Source organism: Gouania willdenowi, chromosome 24 (assembly GCF_900634775.1).
Source record: "Gouania willdenowi chromosome 24, fGouWil2.1, whole genome shotgun sequence".
Taxonomy (NCBI): domain Eukaryota; kingdom Metazoa; phylum Chordata; class Actinopteri; order Blenniiformes; family Gobiesocidae; genus Gouania; species Gouania willdenowi.
In genome coordinates, this window is record NC_041066.1 from 18,346,762 (window position 1) to 18,360,184 (window position 13,423).

A 13,423-nucleotide genomic window follows, 5' to 3' on the forward strand; every position below is an offset into this window, starting at 1 on the left:
GATAAGGCTTAACAGGCCTGCTAGAAAAATCTGTGACAAAAGCAAATCCATAGCTTTTGTGTCCATCACCACCTCAATGAAGCCTTTGAAGCTGCTGAGGAGAAGAAAAAAAAGAAAAAAGCTTTGGAGATTTAGATTTTGAGATACTGTACACCTACTAAAAAACAATTTGTATTTTTTTTTTTTTTTTTAAAGAAATTTTAGATCAAGGTTTCACATTCAATCCATGTAGGCCACATGTGTCAAACTCAAGGCCCGGGGGCCAAATTCGACCCTTTAGAGCAGGGCTTCTCAACCCTACACTGGGAGGAGGTCGCCAGATGCCTTCAAGTAACTAAGAATATTTTTTGAACAATTTGAGCCCATTTTTGCTTGTTTTTACTTACTTACTTTACTACACCAAACTTGCCATATTTGAACCTATTTTCATCACTTTTTCTTGCCATATATTTCCTCCTTTTAATGCATTTTTGCTACATTACTCCCATTTTTGACACTTCACCATCAGATTTCAATGCATTTTCTGCATGTTTTCCACTTTCATGACATTTTTAACACTTATAAACCCTTTCCACCACTTTTCCCACGTAATGTCACACATGTTGACCCATTATTTTCTCATTATTTCCCCTCTTTTCACTATATCACATGCTTATTTTTGCTAATTTAACCACATTCACAATTCCCAATTGTTCCTACTTTTTCTATCTGTTTTTTGGCGACTCTAATTTGCAACTTTTAACCAATTTCTGTGGTTTTTAAAATTCCATTTCATCACCTTTTCCACCATTTTTTGTCACTATTAACCAATTTTATTTCTAATTTAAACAAGGATAAGATGACTATATACTGTACTATGGTGCAAATGATAATAAACTTCCTGGATAACAGTGGATATTATTCAGATAAATAAATAAATAAATGTGGTTATCACAGATTCATAGAATAATGGACCATCATTTTGCTGACTTTATGGATGGACCCCAAAAATCTCTCCCCTTTATTCCACCTTATGGATGGTCCTGTCTCCACATGACTGTTCTTCAATTCTCATGTCAGTGTTCAACCACCTTCAGGTACAGTGGGAGTCCCCAGTCTCTGGAACCTTTATTTTGGGGGTTACGGGCTGAAAAGGTTGAGAAACACTGCTTTAGATCATCCAGTTTGGCCGACATGAGAAAGTAAAAATGCGAATTATTGTGTAAATGACCAAATAATCTAGATATCTCCAATTCACCAGTTTAATGAAACTCCACAGTGTTAATAGGGGCTTGCATTTCTCCCTCTTTGTTTATATCACATGAATGCAGTCATTTTCAATTGCAAATTCTGGAAAGAACTCTCAATTTTTACACAAATCTTGCAATTTCTCACAAACATTTCCACAAAATTCCTCTCAATCAGTGGTTCCCAAAGTTTTCACAGTCCTGTGCCCCTTCAGACAATTAACCTAAAGCCATGTACCCCCTGCTCCTGCAAACTTAAAAAACATAATAATGTAATGTCATAAACAATGTAGCCCTACAGTGAATTTTACCTATCCTGTAGAGGAATAATATATAATAATAATAATAATAATAATAAGTAGAATATTTGCATTTCCTGAAGAAAATACAAATGAGGATGCAGACACTTGTACGCATCACACTGCATTAGCTTATCATTGGCATTAGCTAGCATTAGCCTAGCAATAGCTATAACCTAGCAATAGCATTAACCAAGCATCATCATTAACATTAGCATAGCAATAACATTAACCTAGCATTAACATTAGCCTACCATTAATATTGACCAAGTATTAGCTTTAACCTAGCATTATCATTAGCCTAGTGATAACATTAACCTAGCAATAGCATTATACTAGCATTATTATTGACCTAGTATTAGCTTTAACTTAGCATTATCATTAGCCTAGCAATTGCATTAACCTAGCATTAGTTAGCAATAACTTTTTGTTAAAATTCTACTAATTGCGTCTCATGTTTTATTTTATTTAGCTATTTGTTCTTTTAGCCTTGTTTTCTTCTTTCGCACCAATACACCAAGACAAATTCCTCGTATGTGTGAATGTACTTGGCAACAAAAACCGATTCTGATTCCTAGCGTTAGCCTAGCATTAGCATTAACATTAACTGTTCTATTTATATTCTAGTTTCTAACGTTGTCAGTGTTTTATGATAGTTTGTGTACCCCTGGGGGTACCCATACCTAGGCTCTAGATTACACAAAGAATGCTAACAAAATCAATCATTTATAAATGAACTGAATTGAGATCAAACTGCTCTGTATTTGGCCCCTGAACTGAAATGAGTTTGACACCCCTGATGTAGGTTGACAGCTTTAATTCTAGTGTGTCATTACAGCTCATTTGTGCTCCCAGCAGCTGTGAGGCCCAATCAACACGTTATTCATCCAAACTGCTGCTCTTATCGTTCTGAATCGTTTCGCTGATGCATGTGCAAAGTTTTACCCCTAAAGGAAGGAGGGAAACCTCTGTTGTCATGTGTGCAGTCTGGATTTCTGTTATGTGTCTAATGTGTAGCAATTATGTTTTGCCTTAAGACAACACGGAAGCAATCAGTTCTACTTCTCTGATTACTTCCGATCATTAAGAGCACTGTGCAAAAGAGTTTGATTAAATGCACATACAAGTGTTTTTCAATCCTCCACATTCCTCTTTCTGCTTTCTTCCAGAATCTCCTACTGCACAGCAGATAAAACTCAGGATAAAGTCTTTGCGTACGTCTCTCAGAGTCAGTTCAATGAGAGCCTGGAGTGCCACGCCTTCCTCTGCCAAAAAAAGAAAATTGTAAGTGAACTTTGCTGGACTGCGTTGGATTTTAATGCTGATAGTTTTGCACGAGTAGAAGCATTTAAGCCTGTTGATAAGTAAAGCTCTAAATCAGTGCTTCCCAATCTTTTTTGTTCCATGTACCCCCTTTTGCATTTTTGTCAAATCATGTGTACCCTCTCTTCATATCACAAGTGCCATCTCCATAATGTCATATGCATTTTATATGTGGAATAGCGGCCTCTCATAAACCCCTAAACGTGTCTCAAACATTGGTTTCCTAAGGATTAATCAACAAATTCTAAACAATGCTTGCAAATTGTAAATTATTTAAAAAGAATCCTGCAACTTTAATGTGATTACTTCAATAGTAAATAAATAATGTTTCTTTTGTAAAATGTAACTAATTATTGTCTCCTTTTGCCAGAAGTGTGATAAAATGGCCTCTACAGCATAAAATAATCCTGTTTATATAAATTGCAAGAAAATATGATAATTTATTTAGCAATAATACTGGTAGTTTGTGGTGAATTTGCTCAAAAAAAATCCTAAAAAGGACCCAGTTTTTAATAATCTGTTAAACTTGTCTGAGTACCCCCTGCAATGTGCTCATGCACCCCTAGGAGTACACGTACCCCAGTTTGGGAACCACTGCTCTCAATGCTATGAGCTGCAGATGGTGTGTGTGTGGCTCCATCTTGTGGCTGTCTTGGCTGGATTGCTCTTCAAATTATGATGCATTATTCAATTTTTTATGAAGATATACTGAATACTAGTGGTGGGATGATATATGTTACTGGACTCAACGATTACGATATGGGATGATATTTTTTGAAAGAGAAAAAAAAAAATTGACTAACTCTGGGCATACTCACATATCCTATAATTTTTCCTATTTAAAGTGCAAATATAAACACAAATAAAACACAACAAAATTGACTAACAATGCATGCCAGTCTAAAATCTTTATGTTACATTACACAAAATATTCCCATCTGTGCATTAACTTTGCATAACAAGTTTTTTAAACACCAAACTAGAACAGTCTACACAGCCGAGATTTAAGATATAAACATGTTCTTATAATATTAACATGTATACGTTAGGGCTGGGCGATATGGACCAAAACTCATACCTCGATATATATATTTTTATTTTTAATGGCGATATACGATTTAAATCTTGATCATTTTAATTCAAATGTCTGACTAGGAAGACGACTCATTTATTAATAAACAGCTGCACTTTTAGCTTGTTCCCCTATGAGGGACAGCACGTGTGAGTGAGTTCTGTAGTGCGGCTTGTTTGAGGGAAGGTCTTGGGTTAGGACACACTCAGTAATCCATCTAACTGTGCTTTTCATGCTGTTCTGAGAAGTAGCAAAAGCAGTGACTCCCAAAACAAGTATTATGATATAAGATAAGCTATAGAATTACATATATATATATATACTCAAATATGGTAAAACAAACTAGATAGATTTGCATCGGTACCACTTGTACCATTGACGATATATCTTCTGACTTGTTAATATCACAATATCTGGTTGTATTTCTTACTAATTCTTTCTCTTATTTCTATTTTTGTGGGATGCATTCTTTTTTTTGTGTTTTTTTGTTGTTGGTACATGTCTGCAGGCTCAGGCTGTGACATTAACAGTTGCCCAGGCTTTCAAAGTTGCTTTAGATCTCTGGGAAATCGCTCAGGAAGGTACGTTTTCGAACAAAATCCTACTTTTTCTCTTGGTTTAGTTCTTTCTGACATTATATTTTCAATTTGCAGACAAAAGCAAAAAGGCTAGGACGTGCTGCCCCTGTGCAGCGAGCAACAGACGGACAGAAACAACAGTTACTCCGTGTGCCCCGGCAGGTAAATCCATCTGTTTCTTTCATCCAAGGACCTGCACGCAAAAAGGAAAGTTGTATCTGTCTGCACTGAGAGCAAAAGTAGTGAATACTGGACCAATTTTGACTTTTGCTATAATAAAACTGCTCAATCTGAAAATGCCAGTGCTGTCAATTAAATGTCAAGCTCGAGCCTAAAGCATGTGTCATTACTTTATAATGACCTTTATAGTTATACAGTCTTAAATATGCACTCTCACACAGGATTAACTGATTAACCAAGGTTGGGGTCAATTAGTTAATTCTAATTAATTTCTAACCACATAATTCATTAGAATTAATTAAAAATAAATAATAATTGGAATTGTTATCAGAAAAAAAAAAGTGTTGCTGCCATTATCATAATTTTATGATAATAAATAAATAATATTTTCATTGATTAGGAAACCTAACAAGGTAACCAAGAGATAAAAAACTAATTAGATATTAGATAATATGTTTTTTAGGGTATTTTACGGCTGATTTAAGTGGAAAAAGCTATCACAAGAGGAAGGTTGCATGTTATTGGGTTATTTATTAAAGGATCAGTAATTAAGAATGTAATTGTAATTAACTTTCAGAGGAAAAATAATCGCTTGAGTTTTAATTGTAATTGGGGGAAAAAAATGCAGGTCACCATAATCGTAAAACTGAGTTGTAATTGAACATGGATAATTGAAGATGTAATTGGATATGAAAAATGTAATTGACCCCGAACCCTGCTATTAACTATATGTCACATTAGCACCTGAGAATTATCAGAACATGTTGAATGTTTCTCTCACAGTAGTAGCATTTGATGATTTAGAATTATACAGTAGTTAAAACATGTTTTAAGTTTGACTTGAGGTGAACAGATTTATATAATTATTAATTATTTAAATAGCTCTCTAGATTTTAAGATAAAGATTTTTTTTATTTGAATAAAGAAATATGACACATCACAATAGATTTTTTGTTGTTGTTGTTCAATTAATTTCTTTTAAAAACACGTATATATGAATGACTGCAGATTGTTCATTGCACTTTTTATTCGAAAGAAGAATAATGAAAGAACATAAAACCTTTTTTCTTTGTGTTTATTTGACTCCTATTCAAAAAACGTTTAATAAAAATGACTGTATATTGTTAATATATGGCTACAATATTTCATTTTCTAACATTTTTGGTTGGTGCTGCGTTGGCCTGGGGATTTTTGTGAGTTAGATTCCCATGCAGTGACATTAACAAAGCCCATAGGATCATCTACAGTCAGAGGGATGAAGACATTGGATTCTCATTCCCATCACTCTCCAATTGTTGGTTCTCTCTGCTTTTCACATTTCCTCTCCTTCGTCTCTCTTTTCAGCGTCTCACCCACGACTGCCTTGCTCCATGGACCCCGAGGCACACAAACCCATTGTGATGGAGGAGAAGCTCCGGAGGCCCTTTTTTTCTACGTCTCTCAGCCTCCTCTCACCTCGTAGCAATCCCACTCGACGGAGACCCATCAAACATGACTCGTGGGTAAGTTCATGGTGAAGGCAGTGCAATGGTAGTTCAACGTGTGTGCAAAAAAAATCACACGCATCAGCGCGTGATTCTAAACTTGATTTTTTTTAAGATGATCAGGAAGCATAGAAGCAAGGTTGTTAGATCAGGGCTGTCAAACTCATTTTAGTTCAGGGGCCAAATACAGACCTAAAGAGGGCCACAGATTTTAGGTGGAAAAATGAGCAATTTCAACACTTATTTGTTTATTTGTTCATTGGCTCCCCATGAACTTCCACCGTGGTGGTTGCTAATCTTCCTGGGGTCCATAAAAAAAAGGTTCTAGTACATGTAAGAACAGAAAAATGAAAGACAGTTAAAAATATACAGAAACATTACATAAAAAGGTACATGAAAACACATTTTCATTACATCAACAAATACATTAAAAAATACATGATATATACATTAAGATTGTTTAAAAAAATATGTGATTTTAAAGCTTTTTTTTTTTTTTTAAATATTTTTAAAGTTGACATGTCTTTCAGGTTCCTAGGGAGTTTGTTCCATAAGTTAAAAGCTCTAAAAAAAGACAGGCATTTATAAATAGTTGGTATTAGGACGATTATTGACGAACTTGGAGTTTCAATAATCTCGGTTGTCTAGTTAAAATAATCTTTTTTATAAATATCAGTAAATTCTAATGCATTTTAGTTTCAATGAGGGGCCATGATAAGGTGCCCTAGTTTGCACTTCTACGTAGAAATGATACATAAAGTATGTGAGACAACGACAATAATAACCAAACAATAAATGACCTTAAACTGAAATTGATTTAATGATTTTAATCAGATACAGACAGTGTAGTCCTCATGGATCAATAAATCCAAAAGACATTCGTCTACGGGTCCCCATGATACAAAACGTCAATCAGAGAGTCTTTACAGGAGGTCAAAACTAAATTTTACATGTTTTTTTTTTTAGCAAATTATTTATTTATTTTTATTATTGATCTATGAGGCCTACACTTTGTTTTTATATTAGAATTTTTTTTTTTTTTTTTCTTAATTTTGGACAAATTTGTAATTTAATTTGGGTGAAATTTTGTGGAAGAGTTCTTTCAACAATGTATGATTCAAAGTGACTGCCATCATGTGATATAAGTGTATTAAGATGAAGATATTTTGGAGTTTAATTGAATTTGTGTATTTAGACTGGGGGCTGAGATTTCTATAACTTTAGTTGGTGATTTACACAATGATTCATGTTTTTTCTGTTATTGTATATTTTTTCCTGGGGGCCACATTGGATGCTCCCAAGGGCCGGATTTCAGTTTGACACATGTGTTGTAAATAATTATCACTAACAATTTCCTAGCGTTTCTATGGTGTTTATTAATTTCAGTTGTTAAACACTAGGTGGCACTACCCTCAATGAAATGATCTCCAGGTTGACTTGGCCCATGCATGAATACCCTGCTGTGTTCATGTTCTAAAATAGAATTTTATTCTTACTCACAGAAAATGAGATCTTATCGGGTGGTCCAAATAAGTTTAAAATATATATATATATATATATTTTTTTTTTTTCTTGATGACAAGTTTAATGAGTTTGTGCACAGCAATGATTCAATGTCGTGTCTCAACAGGATGTGGAGGACGGGCTTGAAGATCCGTTCTCGAGGTATAGTTTATATTTATCTATTTAACAGTTTGTATTCATTTATTTAACACATTTTTATCTAATTTTCAAGAAAAAATCTATAAACATGGCCAAAGTTCTTTTTTTCCTGCTCTTATACTTGTACATATAATAAGAATACATTTAATTTAGAAGTTCTTTTCCAGAAACTCAAAGACACAACAGCAATACGGTGATGAAAAAAACATAGAAATATATATCAGAAAAAAGAAAGAACATCGGTTATAAAATATAAAATTTAAAAAAAAAAATTACACATTTATCGATCAGCTGTTAAAACTTTAACATTGTTACTATTTTGATTCTTTTGCACTGACCCATAACGTTTTATTCTTACTTAAAAGAAAGGTGAGAAAGTAAAATAAAATGTGCTGCAGGCGTTAAAGGACGGAACAATATGGACTTTTTGAGCTTTCACACTGTGTTCAGTCCTAAAGGGAGACAGGTGGGCATCCTGTTAACCTAATACTAAAACTGTTTAATGTCATTACTGTAAATCTACTAAAGATGTGCAGGTTTAAACAGCGGCTGGAGCCCATTATGGATATTTAGATTCATATTTTAAAAGGTCATGAAGCATATTCCACCGTCATTACATAGCAGGAATATTCTGTTGTGGGAGTAATAGATTTAATTAATGCTTATGTTCTTCAGACCCAGACCGTTTATCATGAATCAGACTTTATTACCACTGCTTCAGTAAAGACGTGTAGAGATCATGTGTTGCACGTGAATCTATTCACATTTCCCAATTTTATTCCATTGCAAATTTTGCTTTTGCACATACAGTAATATAAGTGGCAGTTGCTTACTTGCTCACATTGTGTAAAAACAGGTATTTATTAGTGGTTTGGGTCTCAGAGCTACTATGTACTAGCACAATAATACATTCACCTGTCTGGGACACAATATTTATTAATTCATAATTCGTAATCAATTTGGTAAGTACATTTTTAAACTGTAAAGTGCCTATTAAAAAAACAAAACAAAGAATAATGTGTGTGTGTTCAACAAGCAAAGGCAGGCCAGCACTAACGCAGTGCTCCAAAAATAATAAGGAAGCGCTGATTTTAGGTGAACGCTCGTCAAACTGAGGAAGAAGAAATGTGACTTTCTGGAAGAAGCTTTTTCAGTTCTCTGGTCAGCATCATCTCTAAAGGGTCTGCGAGGATGTCAACAACTGCAGCAGTAACACAGCAAATGTTTTCAGAAAGAATGCGAATCATTCGTCCCGGCAGTTGTTTATTGTTAAAGGGGGAATTTGGGAATGTTTTTAATGGAAGAAACCTGGATTTTCTTCAATAGAAGTTGTTTTTAGGTTTTTTTCTTTGGAAAGCTGTGACAAATAAGACACAAATTGCCTTGAGAGAAACATTATAGTTATAATTTTAACCCTACTTTTCATTTAGAGCTAAAATTTGATGGTTATTTTGTTATTGTAGGCCTAATTATTCAGAATTCGTCTTGTAAATATCACATTTAGGAATGAGTTGTCTTAAAATTCCCAATATTTTTTTTATTCTATCCCATTTAGTTGGATCTAGATAGATAGATAGATAGATAGATAGATAGATAGATAGATAGATAGATAGATAGATAGATAGATAGATAGATAGATAGATAGATAGATACATAGATAGATATAGATACAAGATAGAGGTCTAATTATTCAGAATTTGCCTTATAAATATCACATTTAGGAATGAGTCGTCTTAAAATTCCCAATATTTTTCATTCAATCCCCTTTAGTTGAATCTAAACATTAAAAAGGGGCCATTCTTAGACATTTCACTAGATAATATGACTCATAGGGTTTTGATTTAATATGGTGATGATTTAAATCCATGTAAATATTTATTAATCCTCAGATCATTACATTTAACTAGCATTAGTTCATCGTGTTGGCCCATTGCAGATGTGTTTGTATTACTGAACTTAGTCTAAATGTCATTTGTTCTTCCTCTTCCTGTGGTATTTACAGTAATATTGTGGAGCAGAGGCTGCACATGTTTTCTGTTTTCACAGTTTTTCCTCATATTGGTAAAACTTTTCCAGTGTGTGTTTTTCTTTGGACTATTTCCTGCTTCTGTTACTCATTCGTTTCTTCTGTTCACTGTGTGGAATGCAGCAACATGGAGGTAGAGGAGACAGACACTGGTAAGTCTTCACTATACATTTAAATCCCCTGTTCATTTTGCATGATTGACCCAACTTCACCTGAATAAATATTTCCTATAAGCAGAATATCTACAGTTTCTGATTACTTGACATCGATCTATAAATTACAGTAAAATCTACTTTTTAGAGATGCAGCTCCAAATAAAACACATCTATATGGTGCCAATCATATTAAATATAAAAAGCTTTGTTTAAAAAAAACTAAATAAAAATAAAACATCTTTTTGTAATTAAGATCCATTTTCTTTCACTTTAGATGAATAGATGGATATCATAGATAGATAGATATAGATACAAGATATATAGATATCATAGATAGATAGATAGATAGAGATACAAGAAAGATAGGTAGATATATAGATATCATAGATAGATATATATAGATACAAGATAGATAGATAGATAGATAGATATCATAGATATCATAGATAGATATATATATAGATACAAGATAGATAGATAGATAGATAGATATCATAGATATCATAGATAGATATATATATAGATACAAGATAGATAGATAGATAGATAGATATCATAGATAGATATATATATAGATACAAGATAGATAGATAGATAGATAGATAGATAGATAGATAGATAGATAGATAGATATAGATACAAGATAGATAGACAGATAGATAGATAGATATAGATACAAGATAGATAGATAGATAGATAGATAGATAGATAGATAGATATAGATACAAGATAGATAGACAGATAGATAGATAGATATAGATACAAGATAGATAGATAGATAGATAGATAGATAGATAGATAGATAGATATAGATACAAGAAAGATAGGTAGATATATAGATATCATAGATAGATATATATATAGATACAAGATAGATAGATAGATATCATAGATAGATAGATAGATAGATAGTAACAAGATAGATAGAGATATAGATACAAGATATATAGATATCATAGATAGATAGATAGATAGAGATACAAGAAAGATAGGTAGATATATAGATATCATAGATAGATATATATATAGATACAAGATAGATAGATAGATATCATAGATAGATAGATAGATAGATAGTAACAAGATAGATAGAGATATAGATACAAGATAGATAGATAGATATAGATACAAGATAGATAGATAGATAGATAGATACAAGATAGATAGATAGATAGATATCATAGATACAAGATAGCTATAGATACAAGATAGAGATAGATATCATAGATAGAGATAGATACAAGATAGATATAGATATCATAGATAGATATAGATAGCATAGATAGATATAGATAGCATAGATAGATATAGATACAAGATAGATAGATAGATAGATAGATATTACAGATGTTATTACCCCACATGAAAATAGAATAAAATCACAATAAAATCTTAATAGTTTAAATCAGTACACATATTCTTCTAAAAAAAGAAAACATACAAAGATCTACTATTTGTTGCTAAATATAAAAATAGAACAAAGTAAAAACAATTCTCTAAGAAAAGGTTAAAGGCATATAAAATATAAAAGGTCAAATAAGTGATAAGCCAATATGTCAAATGATTATTTAAAGGCTTCCTTGAATGTTTTTCTATTTTCAGTATGAAGATATATGAGCAAATTTGTATTTACTATATAACAATGTTTGTAAAATATGTAACCTGAGCTACTTTTGTTGTTAAATTACCTTTATAATTTTATGCACTTTTCAGGCCACCCAAGGACACTTTACAATAAAAACAGAATAATATAAACAGTGTAACTCTTATTCTTGTGTTTTTATTTGAAGTTGTTATCAGAAAACCCAGAGCTGTGTTTGCACAACATCCTTCATCTTTGTTCCTAAATTAATATTTCATGTCCCTAACCTATCCAGTGATATTTGGTTTTCTCTCCCTCTGCATCGTCTCCTACAGACTGGTCGAGTCCTGCTCCCAGTGCATCGCTAACAATGCAGCTCTGAGTCACCCACAACAGACTCTCCTCTTAGAATCTGTTGCATCCTCGTGGCAAAGAATTAAAAAAAAAAATCCCACTCGCTGGCACAGGCTGCTCAATCACAACCCAGCAAAAATATGCAGCGAGCCTCCTGCTGCCATCCTCTGGACTGATGCAACACAGCCCGCCTCCATTGATCTGACAGAAAACATGTGGCGCTCGCCAGCATACAAACTAAGATGCTGCACAAACACGTCTCAGACTTTCCCACATGGAATATGATGCAATAAAACACTACAAAGCAAACAAGATCTCCCTAAACCTTGCGTGTGTGAAATAGTATTTAAAGGAGGACGTTTTGGGTTTGTAATTGTGAAAAATTCCCACTGATGATGGATAATCCCACGGAGTTATTTTATCACGACAGCTCAAAGATGTTCAATTCAGAGACATAAATGTCAACTGGATCTTGGATTATCAGCTTCAACAGCGATGAAAGCAAATGAAAACATAAGAGTGACTCCCATGATTTAGGATTTATTGACATGCACATTTCTGCATCTGTTAGAATACATTTTTGACTCAACAAACACAATTCAAACAAAAACATGACTACCAAATGTAAAAGGTCAAAGAATTTTTAGTGTTGAACGCCGTGTCCATTTTTCTATTGTCCTAGATCAGGTAAAGGAACTGATGGCCCAAGGTAAACGCACATAATAAATCCAAAAACAAACAAAATGACAGAGAAATACACAATGACCAAAAAATAAATAAATAAAAAAAATGCACAAAACAATAGAAATACATAATATGACTACAAAAACATAAAGAGTGCCAACAAAAACACATAAAATTATATAAAAAATACACAAGATGACAGGGCAATACACAAAATTTCCAAAAACAACAAAATATAACTTCAAAAACATAAAGAATGGCAACAAAAACACACAAAATTATATAAAAATACAAATGATGACAGGACAATACACAAAATGACCAAAAACAATGCACAAAACAAAATATGAATCCAACAACATAAGGAATGGCAACAAAAACACGTAAAATTATTTTAAAAAAATACACAAAATGACAATGAAAATGCACCAAACAACTCCAAAATAATAATAATAATAAATTTTATTTAAAAACACTTTTCATGATGCTCAGACACTTTACAAGTTAAAACAACAATAGCAAAAACAGTGATTAAAACAAAGAAATATAAACTAGAAAATCACACAAAATGATGAATAAAAACTGTAAAATTGATTCCAAAAACCCACAAAATTGTAACAACGCACAAAATTGCTCCAATAACTCACAAAACTACAACAGAAACACACAACACGATACCAGAAACACAAAACAAGAACAAAAATATACTAAAAAGAATGGAAATAATATATTATTTGACCATATCAACACACATAACCTTTTCTTTCTTGGTATGAATGTTGAAAATGTGGCCCTCAC

The 13,423-nt window shown here is 32.8% G+C and overlaps 1 protein-coding gene across 1 annotated transcript in view; it reads left to right on the forward strand.

Moving 5' to 3' along the window:
* LOC114457810 (low density lipoprotein receptor adapter protein 1) overlaps positions 1 to 12,772 on the forward strand; it is a 38,929-nt gene extending 26,157 nt beyond the window's left edge. Inside the window, exons 4-10 of the mRNA XM_028439904.1 lie at positions 2,695 to 2,809; positions 4,429 to 4,501; positions 4,574 to 4,660; positions 6,023 to 6,180; positions 7,793 to 7,827; positions 9,974 to 10,002; positions 11,923 to 12,772. Coding sequence (XP_028295705.1) covers positions 2,695 to 2,809; positions 4,429 to 4,501; positions 4,574 to 4,660; positions 6,023 to 6,180; positions 7,793 to 7,827; positions 9,974 to 10,002; positions 11,923 to 11,969 — 544 coding nt within the window. The 3' untranslated portion in view covers positions 11,970 to 12,772. The remainder of the gene's footprint in view (positions 1 to 2,694; positions 2,810 to 4,428; positions 4,502 to 4,573; positions 4,661 to 6,022; positions 6,181 to 7,792; positions 7,828 to 9,973; positions 10,003 to 11,922) is intronic.
* Positions 12,773 to 13,423: the final 651 nt, after the last annotated feature.